Below are 20,684 nucleotides of genomic sequence, written 5' to 3'. Positions count from 1 at the left end.
TGCCCTCAAAGAAAGGAGGCCTTCCTCCACACCCTTTGTAGTGGGGAAGAAACTAGTGGCCAGACAGTGACTCAAAATGTCCTGCCACACAAGGTAAACTGATCAATCAAAGTTGGGTAATAAACATTGATGGAAGATGTATTATAATAACCCTGATGACTTAATCAGGGTTATCTTCGTTAGAAATTTATAACATTCATTAAAAACTGTGTGGGACATATGTATTTAACAGACAGGATCTAATGAGAAGATGCCATTGGACCATATGAATGACTAAAACTCAGTATATCCCTTCAAGTTTGAACTTTCTTAAAAAAAAAAAAACAGCGTTATGTGAATCCTCCAACATTATATGCAATTGTAAATTGTTGGTGTGCCCCTTTAAAGGCCCAAAAAACCTATTTTCTAACTCGATTTCTCAGGTTGGGCAATGGGGTTCCTCTTGGACCTAGAACTTTCTTACAAAGTTAAAACAGTATTTCACACAGCGGATCTCTGTATTTAAGTGTTTTTGTCTTTGTACTTCTCAATGGTTTTTAAGTGGGTGGGTCTCAGTTGATGAAAAGATGATGTCACATACTTCTCTGCACCAATCAGGATTTAGCAATATTTGCAGTTAAAAATAGCTGACAGTTGTTGGGTTGTTGTCAGGCCACTATCATTCAAAATGAATGAAACCTGCACCTACATGTTCCAGATGAAAGACATGTTGTGTTAAACTCATAATAATACCTAAAACACCATATTGTTGGTGGCTCAAACCAAAACATAGCAAGCAGGTTTAAGGTCTTTCCATTCAAACTGGTGTCAAGATGTAATATAGTCCTTCAGTCAGTCACATGAATAACAAATCAGGGAGGTCAGATAACATTTCTGTGGGTTGAAGGGGGAATGTAAAAATTACAATCAGTAAAGGCAAGAAAAGTGGGACAGAGGAAAGGGAGACAAAGTTACAAGGGTAGGTAGTGGACACAGGAGGGAGGAAATATGGCAAGGAAACACCAGACAGGCTTGTGTGAGGGATGTCAGGAACACACTGTATCCCAGTCCTCCTACAACTTGTGTGCTAGTTGTAGGAGGTCTGGGATACAGAGATGGTGAGGAATAATCTGAGGGCTGCAGGAGTTCAAAAGATTACTGAGCATGGGGGAGAGCGCACAGGTCAGGGCACTGTAAGCTTTTATGTGGGATTAACAGTTTTTTATAGGATATGATGGATAAACAGGATTTGGGTGGTAGGGTAGGGAAGATAGGACATTTATAATAGGACTGGGTTGTAAGCATGGCGTATGAAGTTTAGTTTAGTGTGTGTGTGTGTGTGTGTGTGTGTGTGTGTGTGTGTGTGTGTGTGTGTGTGTTTTTATATTTATTTTTATTTTTTAAAGGGGTTTAGATTGTACGTCTATTGTCTGATCCACACTCCGGACCTGAAGGGGTCGGTAATGCACCGATGAGCTGATGCAAAGCGCCATAAAACAATAAGACGTAGAAGAAACAAAACCAAAACACAATGGCGGCGCCCACCAGAGTGAGATGCTGCCTGTCGAGTTGAAAACATAAGCGACGATATTCTTGACTTTTTTTTGAAAGAATGGACACCGTAGGAGAGGACGAACCGGACCCTATAAAGCTGAAGTCCGTCAAGAACAATAAAACATTCACAGTGCCTCAAAATGATAGGGTAAGAGGATTATCTGCTTTGTAAGAGGAGACAGTGAAGCCATCATTCACACAACACCACAACACTTTTTTCACATTTAAATGGACTTGTCAGAAATCTGACGACAAGGCAACATTAAATATTTATTTAAATATTATTTAAGGATTTTACTGTGTATCTAGCGGTCTTTAACTCAATGTAATCACGATCCTCATGCGAGGTAGTTATTAAAATTGCAGATTTTTTAAACGGAGTTTGGTGTAGTCTCCATCTAAGAGAGTCAGTCTGTTAAGTAACCCGCTCCTTGTGCTTATGTATGCACATTGTGTAAAAGTAATTAGTGAGGCGCCTTTATTATGTGAGTTACTTAACTTTGAAGGCAAAGTTAAGGTCTGTACACTTCACTGCTTCAGCCATTGTCTCCAGCAGCAGCCAATCTCATTACTGACTTCCTCTAACACATAAGCCTGCACGTGGAAGCACCTCACTATCCACGTCATGTAGTGATGCCTTGATGAATCCTCACTGCCAATGTGAATTGGCTCTAAGTGTTTTCTTTCCATCTAGGTAATGGTAAATTCCCCTGTGAGCCAACTCTTCTTAGTGGCTCAGGGCGACAGTTTGGTTTGATAATCACCGTTAGATCCTTTTATTGATGTCTTGTTGTTCATTTCATTTCAACTTAACTAAATGTCCATCTAGGTCATCAGTCATATGTGATACATCACATGGAGCTATCCAGAGGAATTGTATTACTTCCCAGTGTCTGTCCATTAACCACTTTTACCATTTAAGCTTAATGCCATAGATAATGTTACAATCACAATGCACTGACTACGAAAAGTTTTCTTAACAGCAGTTGGAGATGAGCATGATGCATGAAGATCGCTGAACTGAAGAGAACCTGGCTTGTTACTTATAGATTCTGCATCACAAACAAAGTTAGAGAAATACATCTGAAAATATAACATAAAATGTATCCAACAAACCCACATTTCAAGATTTATGAATATTGATAACAAATATAACTAACTCATTTGTTCTACAGTTGCTCATATTGTATTACATTCTGGAAAGACTTTGAAAGTTACATATTATGCAAAACAACACGTGATTAACACTGAAGAGAAAAATATTTTCACTTATTTTGAATGTAAGGATAACAATTTATGCAATATTGTTAACCTCTTGATTTTACAAGGGACATTTCATATTCATAGGTGAAATTTGTTGTTTCTAATTGATCTTGAATGTTACTTTGAGGCTCTCAAATTTTTAACAAACAAGAAGTTAATTTGTATTCTGAAATGCTTGTCAGAGGACATCTGTCACTTAAAAAAATATTTGTCCTTTTTTTAAAAAAAAAAAAAAAAAGTATACTGTATATTTGTAGTTCTTTGTTTCTTTTGCTTAAGAACTGATATGTCTGATTGTTTGTAAATTTTCCAATTTAAATAAATGGAAGTAGAGTTGATAAAAAAAAAAAAACCCTCTTTGCCATCTCCTCATCTTTTCACTCTTTCAGTTTGGGAGCTGCAGAAGCGTCAGAGAGTTTGAGAAACTCAACCGAATTGGAGAAGGAACTTACGGCATTGTGTGTAAGTCATTCATGTTCGAGACTATAGAGATGCTTGACTAGGAAAAATCAGTTTAACTGCTCAGTAAATAAACTGTTTCCTTTTCTTACCATAGACCGAGCCCGTGACACCAAGTCGGATGAGATTGTAGCGTTGAAGAAGGTCCGGATGGACAAAGAGAAAGATGGTAAGACCATTTCTTTAACTCTGATTTGTACGTGTGTGTTTCCTTGGAATCACAAATATAAAAGTGTTGTTCCTCTGGGCAACATCAATGCATTTAAATCTCTTGTATACATGAAGATGTTTCCCCTGATAATGTCAGTGGGGAAAATATTAGCATGTCATTTGCAAAAATCTATTTAATTGTTGTCGATGTTCAGGATCAACCAACCCTTCGGCTCCACCTTTATCATAGCAGAAAACAGAAGCAATTAATTAACACAGTTAGTCCAAAGTTTAAATTCCCACCACGAACAGTTTATTTCCTGGTTTCCTGGTTTGATATGTAAAAGTTATTGAACCTGCTGATGCCCTGCTCTCTGTCCTGCAGGAATCCCCATCAGTAGCCTCAGAGAGATTACCCTGCTGCTGAGGCTGAGGCATCCCAACATAGTGGAGCTGAAGGAGGTGGTTGTAGGCAGCCAACTGGAGAGGTAACACACACACACACACACACACACCTGTTGCAACAGTGGCCCTGTCCAGACCTGGTATTAACATGCGTCTCCAGTGATCCAATCACAAGTGGTCAGCTCTAAGTTCATCAGTTCACACCAGAGAGAGAGAGAGAGAGAGAGAGAGAGAGAGAGAGAGAGAGAGACTTTGTCAGAGACAGGTGGAGACAGAGCAACATATGCTGCTTCATTGTAGCTCATATGAAGACATCAGAACAAAGTTCTTCACAAAAATTTAAATTTAAAAGCTTTAATTCCATCTGTGACTAGACTGAAATTCAACATGTACTCAAACAGTGTGGGCGAGATACGTGAGAGCATATCACAGCCTTAGAGAACAACAACACCTGACAGCTGTAGTCTCCTAACACATTGTTATTAAGTGTTTGTTTAGGCTCAATAATCCACAATTAATTACTTTAGTAGACCTATGATACAATGATTACTGTTCTTGTTTTTTACTTGTTCATTCTATTTTACTTAAAATAGATTTTGATAATATTATATGAGTGAATATATTTATTATTTACAGATATCATTATTATTTTGTGTGTAACACTGCCAATATTGTCCACCTGACATTCATGCCAATAAAGCATATTGAATTGGAGAGAGAGAGATAGAAATAGAGAATCATTGCTCCGCTCGCAGCTCTACAGTGAAATCAGGTTTTATCCAGTTGAAATAGTAAAATATTTCCGGTTCATTATAAACTGTGTTGGGACTAATCAGACCGTGACAGAGGACGTCAGTAGAGGAGCTGGTCCTTCAGTGTGGTCCAGGACACATTCACGTTCACACTGCTAGAAGAATGTGTCCACATGTGGTCCAGAGTCCAGACCACCTCTGAATGTGGTCTGACTGATCAGACTTCACATGTGTCCTCAGTGTGTCTTGGGTGTGTTCACACCTGAACTTAGAGCTGAGCACCTGTGATCAGGTCACCTGAGACGCAGGTTAATACCAGGTGTGAACAGGGCCAGTGTTATGGTGGTTTCTCACTTTTGATTTCAGACCAGAGTGGTCATCATCTGCCTAATGCTAAGACGGGAAATATCAATATACAAGTTGTTAAACTTACTATACAAGTTAAATTAGACATATCTACCAGCTCTAAATGGGTTCTTTAAATCAGCACTTGAAGGAGAAGAGGGACCTGCAGTAGAAGAGTTTGTGTATGTGGCAAATACACTTTAGTGGATTAACAAGCAATAAAAGACGATTTTCTGCAGCAAAAGTTATTGTTGTATATCTGTCTGTTTGCAATGTAACTATTCATAGTCTGGACTGTAAGAGCTTATTCCTTAAATGTAATGAATATGTAATTGTAGTTCATGTGCCCCCCCCCCCCCCAGTTGGTTTCTGTAACCTTAGTCACCACAACTCTGTCTGTTAACTTTACACTGAATCATGTGTTTCCCCTTCAGTCTGTTTCTGGTGATGAGTTACTGTGAGCAGGACCTGGCCAGTCTGCTGGAAAACATGCAGACGCCGTTCTCTGAGGCTCAGGTAGGACAGAGTCAAATTCCTACATCTGACTCATATTCATACAGTCTTTGTACTTTGTTTAAATTTCTGACAGAACTGATGTAATTCTTCTGTCTTCATTAGTTTATACTCGTATGACTGGATTTTTTTTTTTTTTTGCAGTATCTTTTTCAGGCTACCACCTACACCCCCATACGCAAATGTAATATATGTACATATATTGCATTTCCATATATGAACATATAAATTAAATGCATATACATATATGTAAAAATTATATATGAAACCTATTAGAAATGGGAACAATTTCATATTTTGACATATGTCAAGCCCATACAAATATCTGTGTTTATGTATCTATGCTTATAGACATATGTTGCATAAATATATATCCCTTCTAAAGCCTGTCGATATATGTTCATATCATATACAGTCGGGTCCAAAAGTCTGAGACCACTTTCCCAGAATGGGAGGATAGACATGTTTCAAATCGATGAGAAATTCATAAGAAAAACATATATAAGCATATAGAACTTTTATATGAATGTGTTTTAATAAACCTACATATATCAATTTAATATATAACATTAACTTGTATGGTTGTAACATGTTATACCATATAAAAATTCATCATATTATACAGATTTTACTGTGGTTATTTCATATACGTTATAAACTTATATTTTCATATATCCACAGGATGTATACATGTGATAATAATATATCTCCTTATAGGTGACATAGAGTACATGGCAACATGAGATGTTTGTCATATATTACATGTCTGTATGGGTTCTTGTCAAATACAATACATTTTCACATGTTCTGGTCTCTAAAGATCAGTCAAACTATCTGAGGAGGAATACAATCTCTTTAGTTAACTGCTCCCATTTAGTGTCCAAGCTGAGGTCATGACCTGTGTCGAGGGGTCACACCTAGACTTTGTTTTGTTTTGAGGCGTCACAAACCACAAAGATGGTCAACAGTTGCTGTGTGAATGAAACCACTGCAATATTTCAATATAACTGTTGAATAACTATTCACGTTGTTGATGAATCGGTGGTAAATTTTATATTACAGAGAAAAATAAAAATTCCTATTTTTATAAAGGCTCCTTGAACCCCCTCCATATCACTACTTTGGTCTTTAGGACTCATTAGTTGCTGTGTTGGTTTGTGTTGTGCAATATAATATTTTCTGTTCCTCTGTTTTCCAGGTGAAGTGTATTGTCCTTCAGTTGCTCAGAGGTTTGGAGTATCTCCACCACAATTTCATTATACACAGGTCAGTGCCAGACTATCCTGGAAACCCAACAACTAACTTTCCAGTTTTTCTGTATAGAAAAAAAAACCTGTGTCACCAGCTTTCTATTTCCTTTTTTTCTGAGAGAATTACACAAATGCTGCCATTGCTAAAACACGGAGACTGATATCTGAACCGAGAACAGTGGCAATGCAGAAACCAACTGATAGATCTTAGTGAATCTGTGTTTATAAAGTGTTAGCTTGTGAGTGAACTAGCTACAGTATCTCTTCACATTTGTAATGTGCGGACTCGTAAACACATCAGGGTTTGGAGTCAGTGTCTCACAGAGCTGCCGTCTTCACTGATCCCGAACAGTAACAGAGGGAGAAATCCAAAGCAGAGACACAGCATGAGTGCCGTCACATCATACTGTCACTGCTTCTTGATAGGAGAACTCTTAACTCTGTGATGCTTCTCTGTGGAATCCAGAAAAATGTGTTACTGATGTAGAGGTTAACAAATCAGGTTCAGGCAACATAAGGTAAAGCCAATTACAGTCGTCATCACTGACACGTGATATTCACTGAACATCACAAACTGATGTTCAGCTCTATCTCTAGCATTATATATCTTCCTCATATTTCACACATTCAGCCTTTTAGTACTATTTTTTTCCTTCCTCTCGTGTTCTGCGTCATTGAGACTGGCAGTTGGATTAACTAAGTGGACTGATCTGATTTTCAGAGCTGCAGTCACATTTAATGCTGTGATGCAAAGGTAATTAAAGGAGCTAAGGAGATGATTTTAGAGTTCAGAGGGAGATATAGGTCTGCTGTTACTCAGCAGGAAAAGGGATAATGGAAATCACCAGTTAATGATGCAAGAATATAGAAGTTTAGGTAAGTAAAAGGTGATCTCTATTAAATTTTACAATAGAAAGCAGTGGAAGAATGATTCAAATAAAGATGAAACCTTTGGTCAAGCTGCAGAAGAGAATGCAAAAAGAAGCAGAGTTGGCCGGTGCAGGAAATGGTGCAGCTGCCTCTGCACAGTATGAGATAGCAGTGAAATGTTTTACTGATGCCATTACACTCAACTCTAAGGGATTTAGGTTGTTTGGGAATCAGTCCCTCTGTTATGAAAGAATGCAGCAGCATGAAAACGCTCTGAGGGATGCTGATGTAGCACTGTCCATGGAGCCAAACTGGATAAAAGGTTTATTTAGGAAAGGGAGAGCTGACGAGATACTGTGAGGCCTCGCTGATCTATAGAGAGGTGTTGGAGCTGGAAAGTTCGAGCGCTGAAGCCAAACAAGCACAGACGTTGCACCTCATGGAAATAGGCTTCACCTGAGGCTTTGAGGACTCGAGCCACATTAGAGGAAGCCGTTGAAGCTCTGGATCCTGGAGGTGCCAGTGACAACATCTGTTCTTGTGAAAACAAAAATGAATACACTGGAACGACCCATAAGCAAATTATGCTCTTTAGTTCCAGCATCTGAGAAGAGAGGAGACTATGGAATTATCTAAAGTCATACAAGCAGATCCTCACAATGACTTTAAAGGTTTGATGTTTAAGAAAAGGAATATATTTGTTTCATGGCTGTAATTATTTTTGTTTATTAATCTAAGGAGCCGGTGTGTTACAGCCATTCTAACAAGTTTTATAATTTCCTATGTCAGTCATTTCAATGTAAACAGTTTGACAGCACAGAGGACCCATATTACAGGAAGAGCTTAGCTAATTAATAATTATAATAATAATGATTTATTTTAGATTATTGACGATTTATTTATAGAACACTTTTCAAAAACTATGTTACAAAGTGTTGGACAAAGACAGCAAAAAAAAATGAAATCAATAGATTTAAAGGAGAACAAAACGTGATAAAACATTTAAAACAATCAGGCGTATAAAAACCAGGACAGAGTCAGTTTAAGAAAAATAAAACACTTCAGGGGAAAGTAAAACCAGGAAAAGCTCTCAGATAAAAGTATGTTTTAAGAAGAGTCTTAAAGGAGGTTACAGACCCAGTCGACCTGCTTTCCTCAGGCAGATGGTTCCAGAGCCTCGGGGCCCTGACTGCAAACACTTTGTCCACTTTCATTTTCAGCCAGGCTCTGGAACAGACAAAAGAAACTTTGTATGAGGATCTCAAGGTGCTTACTAGAATACTGAACTTAAAGTTTGGAGATGTAACCACGAGAGAGGCCACAGAGAGCTTTAAAAGAGATCAATAAAATCTTTAAATCTATTTTAAAACTCACAGGGAGCCAAAACAAGAGTGATGTGGTCATGTCTCTTCGTTCAGGTTAAAAGCCTGGCAGCAGAGTTCTGTACCGTCTGGAGACTATCAATAGATTTCTGGTTGGCACAAGTAAAAAAAAAACTAAGGAAGGTGTGCTGGATTAGAAACTGGAAGACGCCCTTGTGTGTTGTAGTTATCTTGGTTGGTTTAATCTTAGTTCTGTGAAGAATTTGTTTATTCCTCACTGGGTTTGATTTATTTAAAAGGCCTGTTTCGAGTTCAAACCTGGTTTAGAAGCTGCAATAATACCAGACGGTAAATCAGGTATGAATGAAAATCAACTCGCTGATTTGGAGCGTTGCCACAAGTGGAGAGTGTTGAGAGCTCAAAGCTGTATCTTCTGGTCGCTGCTTCATTATCCTCTTCAATCTTGTTATCAGGGACCTGAAGGTGTCTAATCTGCTGATGACAGACAAAGGCTGCGTTAAGATTGGTGAGTCATCACTGTTAGCATAACAACACCTCTACAGCTCTCACTGTAATCACATTATACCTGCGCTGACATATAGCCCTACACATACTCTGCCATTACTGACCTTTGACCTCTCTCTGACCATGACTGCTGTAGACACACGCACACACACACACACGCACACACACGCACACACACGCACACGCACACACATTTATAGATCATTTTGACATGTTGCAGTCTTATGCTAAAATCATTTAAATGCATTGTTTCTTTCATCAATCTTCACTCAGTACCCATAATGACAAAGTGAAAACAGAATTTTAGAGATTTTTGAAAATTTATTAAAAAGGAAAAACTGAAATACCACACTGACATAAGTAATCAGACACTTTGATATGACACTTGACATTTAGCTCAGCTTCCTCCATTTCTCTTGATCATCTCTGAGATGTTTCTACACCTTGACCAGAGTCCAGCTGTGGTAAACTCATCATGTGTAAAGACACACTGTCCATATAAAAGGTCTCACAGCTGAAAGAAAGGGAGAACCGCCGCAGAGCTCAGAGACAGGATTGTGTCGAGGGTCAGATCTGGGGAAGAATAAAAAAAAAATATATTCTGTAGTATTGAAGGTTCCCAGGAAGAACAGTGGCCTCCATCATTCTTACATGGAAGAAGTGTGGAACAACCAGGACTCTTCTACAGCCGGTCACCTGGACTAACTGAGTAATCAGGGAGGCTGCTCTCCCAACATCTCTGCTTAAAAATAGTTGAATTGGACTGAGTCACCCTGCCTGAGGAGCAACATCAGCATTTATTTGATTTCATCATTTATGTTACTTTTTACAGTTTTATATATATTTGTTAATACCTTCTAGTTTAATATACAGTAGAATGCATTTCAAATTCGTGTCAGAAAGTACATGTCAGTACTGAGCACTTACTAGCTTTTTCTCTTCATGAGAAGATGAATATATGTTCGGTTGAATCACAACTATAAATAGTATTTTGGCAAAAGAATCTTAAATCAAAGTCCACTTACCCTTTTTTTGTGGAGTGGGATAGAAAGTGGACCTTAGTTTGAGATTATTTTGCCAATCTACTATTTACAGAGTCATTTGTTTAGCTAATTGACAGAAAATGAATCACAAGCATTTTCATAATTTATTAACTGTTATTTATTTGATGTGTTTCTTGTCCCTTTGTTCCCCCTGTACACAGCTGATTTTGGGTTGGCCAGGATGTACGGGATCCCCCAGCAGCCCATGACCCCCAGAGTGGTTACACTGTGGTGAGTGTACATATGGCTTCTCAGTCAGTTTAGCCTAATTCTGTGCGTGTGCATGTGTGTGTGTGTGTGTGTGTGTGTGTGTGTGTTTGCAGATGACCCTTGCTTACGTTGTGGTTGTGCAGCCTCAGTGGAAACTCCTTTTAATCCTTCTCAGTAATCCTCGGTTATTAGCTGCATTACCTCACAGCGGCTGTGTCTATGTCACAATATGTGCTCCTTCCTGCTGTCTTCTGTCTGCAGGTACAGAAGTCCAGAGCTCCTCCTAGGGACCAAGACCCAAACTACAGCTCTGGACATGTGGTACATCTCTATCCATAATGAAAACATACACATAATAACCAAATGTAATAACCAGAAAGTCCTCTATTCCCACTCATTACATTTCAGAACATAAGGTAGCTCCACCTGGAAATAACAGTAATTATAATTATAATTTTATTTTAGTTTTTATTATGATCCAGTGTCTCTATGAGAATATCTACACACACACACACACACACACACACACACACACACACACACACACACACACACACACACACACCACATTAACCAGGAAATGATGGTAGGAGTTGTTGGTAATTAAGAGTGTCGTGATGTCTGCAGGGCGGTCGGCTGTATCCTGGCGGAGCTGCTCGCTCACAAACCTCTGCTGCCTGGAACCTCTGAGATCCAGCAGGTCGACCTGATTGTTCAGCTGCTGGGAACACCCAACGAAAACATCTGGCCTGTGAGACTGCAGCTCTGAATACATCCTCAGCATTAACGCACCCCTGTGTCTGATGATGATGATGATGATGATGATGATGATGATGAATAGACCAAACTTAATTTGTTTGTGTAAATGTGTGTGTGTGTCCCAGGGTTTCTCTCAGCTGCCCCTGATCGGTCAGTACAGCCTGAGGAAGCAGCCGTACAACAACCTGAAGAATAAGTTCACCTGGCTGTCTGACGCTGGTCACAGACTGCTCAACCTGCTCTTCATGTACAACCCACAGCGCAGGTACGGCCCCACGCTGGATGTATGTCTGTCTCTTTTCCTCTGACTCTCAATGTGTGAACAGCATTTCTATTTGCAGCTGATTACTAATTTAATCTCCGAAAATGTGAATCTTATTAACATTTCATTTATCCTGTAAAATAACTTCCAGTAAGAGTTTGTCCTGAATCATGAAGAAAACGGCAGGGAGCTTATTAAACAAGCTTATAATGAAAACAGGCTGAAATACTCCTACTACTACTTTCTTATGACAGCGTATTAGAGCCACATTGAGGGAAAAAAATATATGAGAAGCTTTAAAATGAGGAATGTAAGTTCTACTTTAGGTTTCACAAATAAGGAGAAACCTCTTCTTTTGGCTCATCAGCGTCAGCATCATGATCAGCATCATGATCAGCATCATGATCAGCATCATTATCAGCATCAGGACATTGAAAAGATACTGAGTCTGTTCTATTGTTAGACAGACAAACAGCAGCTGCCAGAAGCAGCTCAGACTGACACTGACTGTCCTTTCACCTGTTTGACTGGATGATGTAATATTCCTAAAAATTATGTTTTTTTTCTCTCGAAATTTTACATTTTTAATTCTTGTAATATTACAACTTTATTTTTGTAATTTTATATTTCTTTTTTTCTACATTGTTGCCGTAACACTATTTTCTTACACTACTTATAAGAAAACAAATCTTAAGAATTGAATTCACTGACTCAAATAATTTGATTTTCTCACTGATCAGTTTACCCCATTTTAGAGGCTGATATTTATTTTGTTTGATAGTTTTTTTTTGTTTTTTTTTTTGCAAAATATGCAAATGAACTAAGAACTAAAGCTGTGAAATAAAGGGAGTGTCGTAAAATAAATATTTTCCTTTGAAATATCGTGGAGTAGAGGTATAAAGTAACATACTGAAGAAATACTCAAAATTGTACTTGAGTAAATGTACTGAGTTACTTCCTCCCGCTGCTCATGATGAATTTTGTTATGTTATGTGACACAGAAATAAAGCTTAACTATATTTACACTTTTAAGACAGATTCTTCTGTCTGTAGCTCTTTCCCAAAACACCAGTGTGGCTCAGGGGTGAAGTTTTATCTTCCACACAGGACGTCAGTCTGAGAGTGCAGTGGTGAAGATCTGACCTCGCACTGTCTCACACTGTTACTATGAAATAACCCGGCTATTCCCCTAAAGTATAAATGATCTTCCATCCCTTTTCTCTCGAAGCCTTACTGAGTGGTGTTGCTATGGTTACTGCACAGTTGGAGATTGTTTCAACCCTGTAAATGATAAACACTTCACACCAACTTAACCAACCACATTCTCAGGTTGAGATCAGATAAAGTGTCCTTCAGTAACTCTGTTAGATCCAAAGTGCTGAAGGAAAAAAAGACGAGTGTGGATGTGCACGTACATGCACACGGCACAGATCACACTTCATACACATGGATACACATACACTTACATACCAGAGTTGACTTTGGTGTTATTGTGTATTATATCATTAGATGTAAACAATCAGTCAAGGGGAGATCAGCTCCATTTCGGAGGTTCACCTCTGCAGACACACATCGTCTCTCTCGTTTCTACAAGTGGTGAGTCATCGTTTGAGTGACGTCAAGCTGCTCCACTGAAGAACTCAGAGGGTTTTTCTACTGTCAGACTCTAAGATTTAGAGGAGGCTCGTCTTAATTCACCTTGTCCCACAGGCGTCAGCTTGACAGCTACGATTTATTTCTTCAACTCTTTAGGGAGAGTGCATTATTTTCCTGGGTCGCTTCTCTGGGCTTCAGCAGTATTGTTCTATTTATCAGGAAGTTGATTTAAACACAATGTTGTCACTTTCATGTTTCACAACTGCTGTTTTTTTTTACAATTTTATATATATTATACTTTTTAGTTTAATAGACAGTAGAATACACTTTAGATTTCATCAGGTGTCAGAAAGTACATGTCAGTACTGTGCACTTACTAGCTTTATCTGGACCAGAATATATGTTGAATAGTATTTTGGCAAAAGATTCTTTTTGGGGCATTTTAGCCTTTATTGTGATAGTCACAGTGAGAGAGAGAGACAGGAAAGTCAGGGAGAGAGAGAGGGGGGATGACATGCAGCAAAGGGCTGTGGGTCAGATTTGAACCCATGGCCACTGCTGTTAGGACTAAGCCTATGTGGTACACGCTTTACCAGGTGAACTACAAAAGTGCCCCCAGCAAAAGAATCCACAGTCCACAAAAGTCATTTGTTCAGTCAATTGACAGAAACTGGTATTTATTAAGCAAATATTCCAGATATTCACTGGTTAGAAATGTAAGGATTTGCTGCTTTTCTCTGTTTTAACTCATTGTAAATTTTATATCTTTGAATCAAAATAAGAAATTTTAATATGTGACCTGATAATGATTAATCAATTAATTGATAAAAATATCACTGTGGTAGTGGTAGTATTTTCATGGATGTGTTTTGTCCCTTTGTTCCCTGTGTACACAGCTGATTTTTTGACAGCTACAAATTATTTACTCAACTATTTAGGGAGAGTGTGTTATTTTCCTGGGTCGCTTCTCTGTGGGCCTCATTAGTATTGTTCTATTTATCAGGAAGTTGATTTAAACATAACGGCTGAGCCGTCAGTAACTGATTCTTTTCTGTTCTTCCTGATCCAGAGCTACTGCCAAAGATTGTTTGGAGAGTTCCTACTTCAAAGAGAAACCTCTACGTGAGTAAAAAAGATGTTGGGTGTGTATCAGCTGTGATCTCCCCTCATGGTTGTCATTAATTGTGTTTCTCTGCTCCTCTGTGCAGCCTGTGAACCGGAGCTGATGCCGACCTTCCCCCACCATCGCAACAAACGAGCTGCTCCTCTGGCAGAGAGCCACGCGAAGCGGAGCAAAGTGTGATCAGGACGGTGGTGAGGATGAGGATGAGGATGATGAGGATGAGGATGAGGATGAGGATGAGGATGAGGATGAGGATGAGATTCTCACTCAAAGGATGGGCACTGGTTTTGGTTTCCATGACATGCACTGGAAACATGGATTTGCTCTTAAGGATGTTAATGGATTTTCCTGTGGAACTTTGAGCAAATGAAAATGAATTCCAATCAGGTTCAGATTCAGATTAGATACACATCAGAGCAGGTCTGGTTACACGGGACCCTTAAGCGTTAAGTATGATGCAGTAATTAAACTATCTAACAAAGCTGTAACCGCACATTCTGCGGTGTAGATACAGTTGTCTGCAGCACGGTGAACTGCTTATAGGCACAGTATTAATCTCTTCTGTTAGCTTCCAGATTATCTCTTAAAATTCATTTTGCTGCCAATGTCTGTACACAATAGTTCAAAGTAATGAGGTTGCCTTGACAACTACACTGAGGCATTGAGTACTTGTACTGGTGTGGCGAACATCACCGTCTTTTCAGCTGTCCTGTGATCAGTTTCGATCCTCACATCAAAACAATAAAACTGTGAAAACGCATGACAAGTAGGAACTGAACCCACACGCTTGAGCTCTGCCCACAGTTACACTGCATCTGCATGGCAGGAGATCTAGAACCATCAGTGTGTGTCAAGGGGCAGCCCTGTGTCAAAGTGTCCTTGAGGTAAAGTACTGAAGCCCCGAATCTGCTCTCTTAGTGTTAGTTCCACATTTTGGGGAATATGCATATTCACTTATCCCCACACGTATTCTCATTGGATCAAAGAGGTTATTCGATATCTCGGGCCAGAGAAGATAAGATACTCTCCAAGGATCTGCTCTTGAGATTCTGTTCGGTTTTTCAGCCGTTCTTCACCGTAACCATAATCTTCATGTTTCTCCTCTTTGGCAAATATTCAGTGGTGCAGGTCTGGTGAGTGGGTGGATGGGTAGGCAGCCTGGGCAGATATTTGGGATAAGTCTGGGTAAAACGTGCCGTTTGTATTTTTTGGTTGACAAGCTTTCGAAATTCCCGCTTTTCCTGAAAGAAGCATAGTTGACTGGATGTGGGCGGAGCTGGACTGTGATGTACTGGATGCGGGCGGAGCTTGATCGGATCGTCCCGCCCACAGCCAATACTACTCGCTGGCATGCTGCATATTTACTGTACATATGTGAGAGTGCTGTTTGTGTATTTCCTAACATGAAATATTCCTTTAAGAGCCTCAGGTCGGATGCCTAAAGCGTACTGGAAATAAAGTGGCCTCATTAGGAATCAGTGTAACCTGGTAGAGGTGTGTGTTACGTTTCATACATGGCTGTGAATAAATAGAGAAGATACTGAAACAGAGCCCCTAAGTGTATTTAAACCAATAAACATAAGAAAAATGTCAAACCAACAACTGCCTTTTTTTTCATTTGAAATGTCACTTTTTATTAATTCAGGTTAAATTAGTAGTATTGGTTACATGGCCAGTCGGAGATTAGGTCCCCTTACAGGACTGTTAATAATGACCTCCCACTGAACCAGTATGTACCTCAACAAACACACAGCGATACTAGCACTGAGCTATCACAAGCCATTACTGAGTCAGCCAGACAAGCCTGTAGTCCTGATGTGACAGTGAGAGGTCAGAGAGTTGGTGCACGATAAACATCCAATAGCAGTTTGATTTAAAAGATTATTTAAAACTGAGTGAGCCAGCTCTCCTTTCTGTCTGTTAGTTGACAACAGGACAAACACTGTTGAAGCTTGAGAAGGAAAACACATGGTAATGAAACAATATGGTAGTGTCGGCCTCAGAGAGGAACTGTGTATTTACCTCCCAAAACAAAAAAAAAAACAAGACTTTCATTAGAGCTCCATCATGAAAACCCAATGAAAGAAACACTTCAAGTGTAAACAGACTGTATCTATTAGTCAAGTTACATGTCAGGTGTGACCAAACAGGTAGTATAAATAGTGGCAAAACAAAACAACAAAAAGTGTCCATGTTGAAAGAGATGAGAGATTCAAGCCTTGATGAAGAGACTGCTAGTACGGCTCACATTCAAAACAGACAGGTGCATTCTGGGAAATGAAGTGCAGAAAGAAATTCATTTGAGCTCATTTAAAAAAGCAGAGATCATCCTTGCCACTGGAAATAGCAGTCGAGAAAAGAACCTCACCACTTGGTCTATTTAGTGACTGTTCTGGAGCTTTCAGATGCACATGTTCAACTTCTTGTTTGAGCGCTTTAAGACTTCTCGTCCATTTTGATGATGTGATCTGATCAAAAGCTCTAGAAGTTACCAAAAAGACGTTGTCATGAGGTTTTCTGTTTTTTTCTGACTGTTGTTTCCAAGATCAAGAATGAAATTTGAACCAATATGGACGAGAGGACAGCACAAGATCCTGTGATGATTTAAAGCTCCAAAACGGCTACTAAATGGACATGGAGGTGAGACTGTCATCTTAAAGGTTTTTGGATTGAATAAATATGATGTCTGGCTTTCAGTCAAGCACATCTCTTGTGTTGCAAATACTGAAGATGAATGCTAAGCTTAAACAGCTGCTAGCACAGAGGTACAGGCCTGATAAAGACACAGAGCTGTAGAGGGACATGGAGGCAGTGATCATCAATTAATTTACCTCTTCATCAAATAACAAAATAACAGGGCTCTCAACATACAGACAAACACATTAAGACACACAAGTTTAATAAAAACACTGAGATGCGTTCACACACTCGCATGCCTGGCAGGAGAACTAACTTCTTTTGTTTCTTCTTAGAACGTCACTGTCCTTCATGGCGGATCCAAAGCAAAGTGCACAACGGCAACAGAATGTACAGTCCTTCAGTCAGAGATAGAATCGGCTCAGTAAGGGACAAACTTGATGCATTTAGACTCAAATGCAGATTTCCTTGCTTCGATGCAGGCTAGATGAAAAGTTCTTTGAATGCGCTGTAGCGGTGGCTTTGTAACGGAACATTGTCTTCAATGGGGGGGAAAGACAGGGGCTCTCTTGTCCAGCTATCAACTCACACCAAGATTTTCTATTGTTGCATTTGGTCAATGTCCTCCAAGGATTCAAAAACACTGGACTGGATGATTACAAGTAAGAAATACAGAATTTCTTGTCCTTTTTTTTTTTTTTTTTTTTTTTTTGTTCAACCAGACCAGTCGTTTATTTGAAATCCATGAGAGGCAGAGAACCAAGCACTCGGCTGAGAGGTGAAGGGATGGTACAGCAGTAGCGGGGGAGACAAGTTGATGGGAGCAGTTTGACCCTTCTGTTGGACTCGGGGAGAGGTGTGGCAGGGGGTGGGGCGGAGCTCATTTCTCAGCCCTCCATCCCAAAGTCCTCTGTGAACTTCTTGACCTTCAGCAGGTCTTCAGTGTTGACTGTGGGACGGGTGGTGGACAGAGAGCGCAGCATGTCCGCAAAGAAAGCAAAGACACAAATCATTTTTTATCACTGATCTCCATTCTGAATTCTGTTTTTGTGGATCGTGTTATAATATAAACATGATCCATTATATCTGAGGAAATCTGATTTACAAAATCACTCACACCTGTTTCCGTCCCAGCTGGGGAACCCTCCCTCTCTCCCCTTTATCCAATCATTTGTTTTCCTGAAGCTGTTTTATTCACACTGGTAAACTGTCTGTAGCTTCCTCAGCTTCAGCAGCACAAACAGCTTTGTCTTTAACTGTTATACTATGTTGATTTATTCTCTCAACAATTTATCTCCTGACAGAAGAACACAAATCTGTTCCCTTCTTCTAAACTACTTAACATGTTGAAAATGTAGATTACGCAACTAAAATAGAATGTACAGTAAATCCCACACTTACATCATTTCTTTTGCCTGTGCGTTTACATATCTTTTACCAATAATCTAATTTCTCCACACTAATCAATTGTGTGGTTTTACCTCATGAATATTTATCAGCAAACAATCTACTCTTGATCTATTAATGTTATTTCAAACTACAGTGCACCTTTAACATAGGACGTGATTCTATGGATGCAGTAAAACCTAAACCAGGGTCGGGTTTCACAGACAGACTGTGACTGTGTCTTAGATTTAACATTCAGACTTCAGAATCTAAATTCATCTGTTGCACAAAGCAGTTTAGTTCTTGACTATCTCAAACTGGACTGTGGTACTATGAATTCTGGGTAAATTAAGATTTTAAAATAAAAAAAATGGCCGACCAAGGAACTGCATACAATTGCTTAGCCCTGTTTACCTCAGTAGAAAATGTTTTGTCTTTTGGACAAATTGTCATTTGGAAGAATTCAACAGTTACAAGGACGTTTTACTTTGAGTAAAATAAAAATCTGATTTGGTTTCTAAAAACTCTTTCTCTTCTCTTTGCTCTCTCCACAACAATGTCAACATTGGTCTTAGACCTGAGTTAGCCTGGGACTGTCTAATGTTTTTATCTTAAAATGAGTCAGTCTTTATTTGAGTGAAACAGTCTGACAAACATCAGACTGATCTGTGAGCAACATGAAGACTGGAGCAACACTACAGACCAGTCTGACACAGCTTGGTGAAACTGCTCCTGGTATTGTGGCATATTAATATAATATATTAATCCAATTCAGTTCAAAACACTTTGTTTGTCCCTCAATTTAAGTCAAGTGTTTACAAACAAATGCCTCAAAGACAATTAATTTACACACATAGAGACAATGTAAAACTGCAAATATTAGTGAGATGTTAAATAGACCAGGATTTACAACAGTGTACATGAGTCTAATGGCTGCAGGAAATCTAAAACACATTCCTGATGACATGAGCTTAAAATCGTCATAGAGAACATATGTGGGACTGTTGATAATATCATCTGACTCGCTGAGGACTTGTCCAGTTTTAAGCTGTGCTAGGGATCTTTGTGTTTTGCAAACAATCTTAGGTTAACAACAGTTGTTGACGGCACCTTGCAATCACTTCTTATCCTTTTGACAAAGGGAACTGAAAAACTTTCAACAAAAATCATCATCAATATTCTCTCATCTATGTCTGCAGTATTAACACTGCTGAGCCTGTTTCATAATCACATCTGCATCTGTCATCAAACACACCCACAGATTCCTCGCTACAGTCGTAGCATCAGGTTTACAGACGGGATGTTCTGTTCAGGTGTGTCTTGTTGTTACGGAGGCAGCGGATGAATGCGTGTCTGAAGACCACTCACCATGCAGACTATGGGCTCCAGTAGCTTATCACTAGGCACATCCATCCAGGTCATCTCTATGGCTGCAGGGTCGCCAGGGGAACAAGGAGTCAAGAGGTCGTCGACCATCACCTGGTTGTTGCTTCTGGATGGGCCGCGAACCTGCAGGAGTAGCAACAAGAAAAAAAAAGCACAACACTAATGCAAAATGTAAAAACTGTAAAAATCTGACATGAAGTTTTGCAAATTTAACATGAGCTCACCTTTTTGAAGTGCGTGGCAGACTGGACCTTCCTGACCGGCTGCATGAGCGCGTCCCGGACGATGATGCTGATGTCGGCTCCAGAGTAGCCGTCTGTTTTGCGGGCGAGCTGCCGCAGGTCAGCCTCGCTCAGGCTGTGTGGCGTGTTGCCCAGATGAAGACGAAACATCTGAGACCGAGCTGGCTCCTCCGGCAGAGGGATGTAGATACGCTTCTCAAATCTGTCCACGTGACAGAGGACAAGTTCCAATCAATTGCACGTTCATCAGCTGTTCAAGTCACAGATAACATCAACAGTGTGCAGGTTTCTGATGTGTTGAAGACTTTACAGCTTTAGCTTGTGAAAACTGACTGCAGCTGAATTTCAGACTATACAGAGATATCTGTTTGTATCTGAACATAACAGTTGTTTACAGGCAGAAACAATGACAGGGACACCCACGTTCGCCTGATTGGGTCTCATCAGCCTTGAATACCAGTGGTGAATACAACATGGATAATGAGTTACCAGCGTTACTGACCTTGTTGGCTTTGCTAGCAGCTGTTGTGCAGGTAAATTCTGCATTTTAATGTTACTGTCTTTGCTGTTCCTTGTTCGTAAGTGTTCTCAGCAACTAACCAGCTGCAGAGTAGACAATAGTCATGTGATATGTGTTTTCAGGTGTGTTAGTG

The 20,684-nt window shown here is 39.6% G+C and overlaps 2 protein-coding genes across 3 annotated transcripts in view; one reads left to right on the top strand and one right to left on the bottom strand.

The window, feature by feature from the left end:
* cdk10 (cyclin dependent kinase 10) lies at nucleotides 1–15,969 on the top strand. 2 transcript variants are annotated; one of them, XM_022768525.1, is made up of 13 exons: nucleotides 1–93; nucleotides 3,186–3,258; nucleotides 3,353–3,424; nucleotides 3,791–3,893; nucleotides 5,342–5,423; nucleotides 6,619–6,686; nucleotides 9,336–9,388; nucleotides 10,592–10,661; nucleotides 10,902–10,961; nucleotides 11,268–11,391; nucleotides 11,525–11,664; nucleotides 14,327–14,379; nucleotides 14,466–15,969. In XM_022768525.1, the coding sequence occupies exons 3-13, from the start codon at nucleotides 3,406–3,408 to the stop codon at nucleotides 14,558–14,560; spliced, it is 867 nt and encodes a 288-aa protein (XP_022624246.1). In that variant the 5' UTR covers nucleotides 1–93; nucleotides 3,186–3,258; nucleotides 3,353–3,405; the 3' UTR covers nucleotides 14,561–15,969. The 2 variants fall into 2 exon arrangements, with proteins under 2 accessions (XP_022624246.1, XP_022624245.1); XM_022768524.1 differs by lacking the exon at nucleotides 1–93 and adding an exon at nucleotides 1,511–1,681.
* Nucleotides 15,970–16,011: 42 nt separating this feature from the next.
* Nucleotides 16,012–20,684, bottom strand: part of vps4a (vacuolar protein sorting 4 homolog A) — a 9,079-nt gene continuing 4,406 nt past the window's right edge. The window contains exons 9-11 of the mRNA XM_022768522.1: nucleotides 20,014–20,233; nucleotides 19,772–19,912; nucleotides 16,012–18,006 (exon numbers count right to left, since the gene is read on the bottom strand). Coding sequence (XP_022624243.1) covers nucleotides 17,905–18,006; nucleotides 19,772–19,912; nucleotides 20,014–20,233 — 463 coding nt within the window. The 3' untranslated portion in view covers nucleotides 16,012–17,904. The remainder of the gene's footprint in view (nucleotides 18,007–19,771; nucleotides 19,913–20,013; nucleotides 20,234–20,684) is intronic.

This window comes from Seriola dumerili, unplaced genomic scaffold (genome assembly GCF_002260705.1).
Source record: "Seriola dumerili isolate Sdu_G_001 unplaced genomic scaffold, Sdu_1.0 BDQW01001690.1, whole genome shotgun sequence".
Taxonomy (NCBI): Eukaryota; Metazoa; Chordata; class Actinopteri; order Carangiformes; family Carangidae; genus Seriola; species Seriola dumerili.
This window is presented reverse-complemented; position numbering and strand designations above follow the sequence as displayed.

What these genes read in the sequence shown, in the direction of transcription:
- cdk10 (XM_022768524.1), top strand. Translation starts at nt 1,592, where the DNA reads ATGGACACCGTAGGAGAGGACGAACCGGACCCTATAAAGCTGAAGTCC. An exon ending in GTAGGCAGCCAACTGGAGAG is followed by an intron (nt 3,894 to 5,341) that starts GTAACACACACA and finishes TTTCCCCTTCAG; the next exon opens with TCTGTTTCTGGTGATGAGTT. An exon ending in CCAACGAAAACATCTGGCCT is followed by an intron (nt 11,392 to 11,524) that starts GTGAGACTGCAG and finishes TGTGTGTCCCAG; the next exon opens with GGTTTCTCTCAGCTGCCCCT.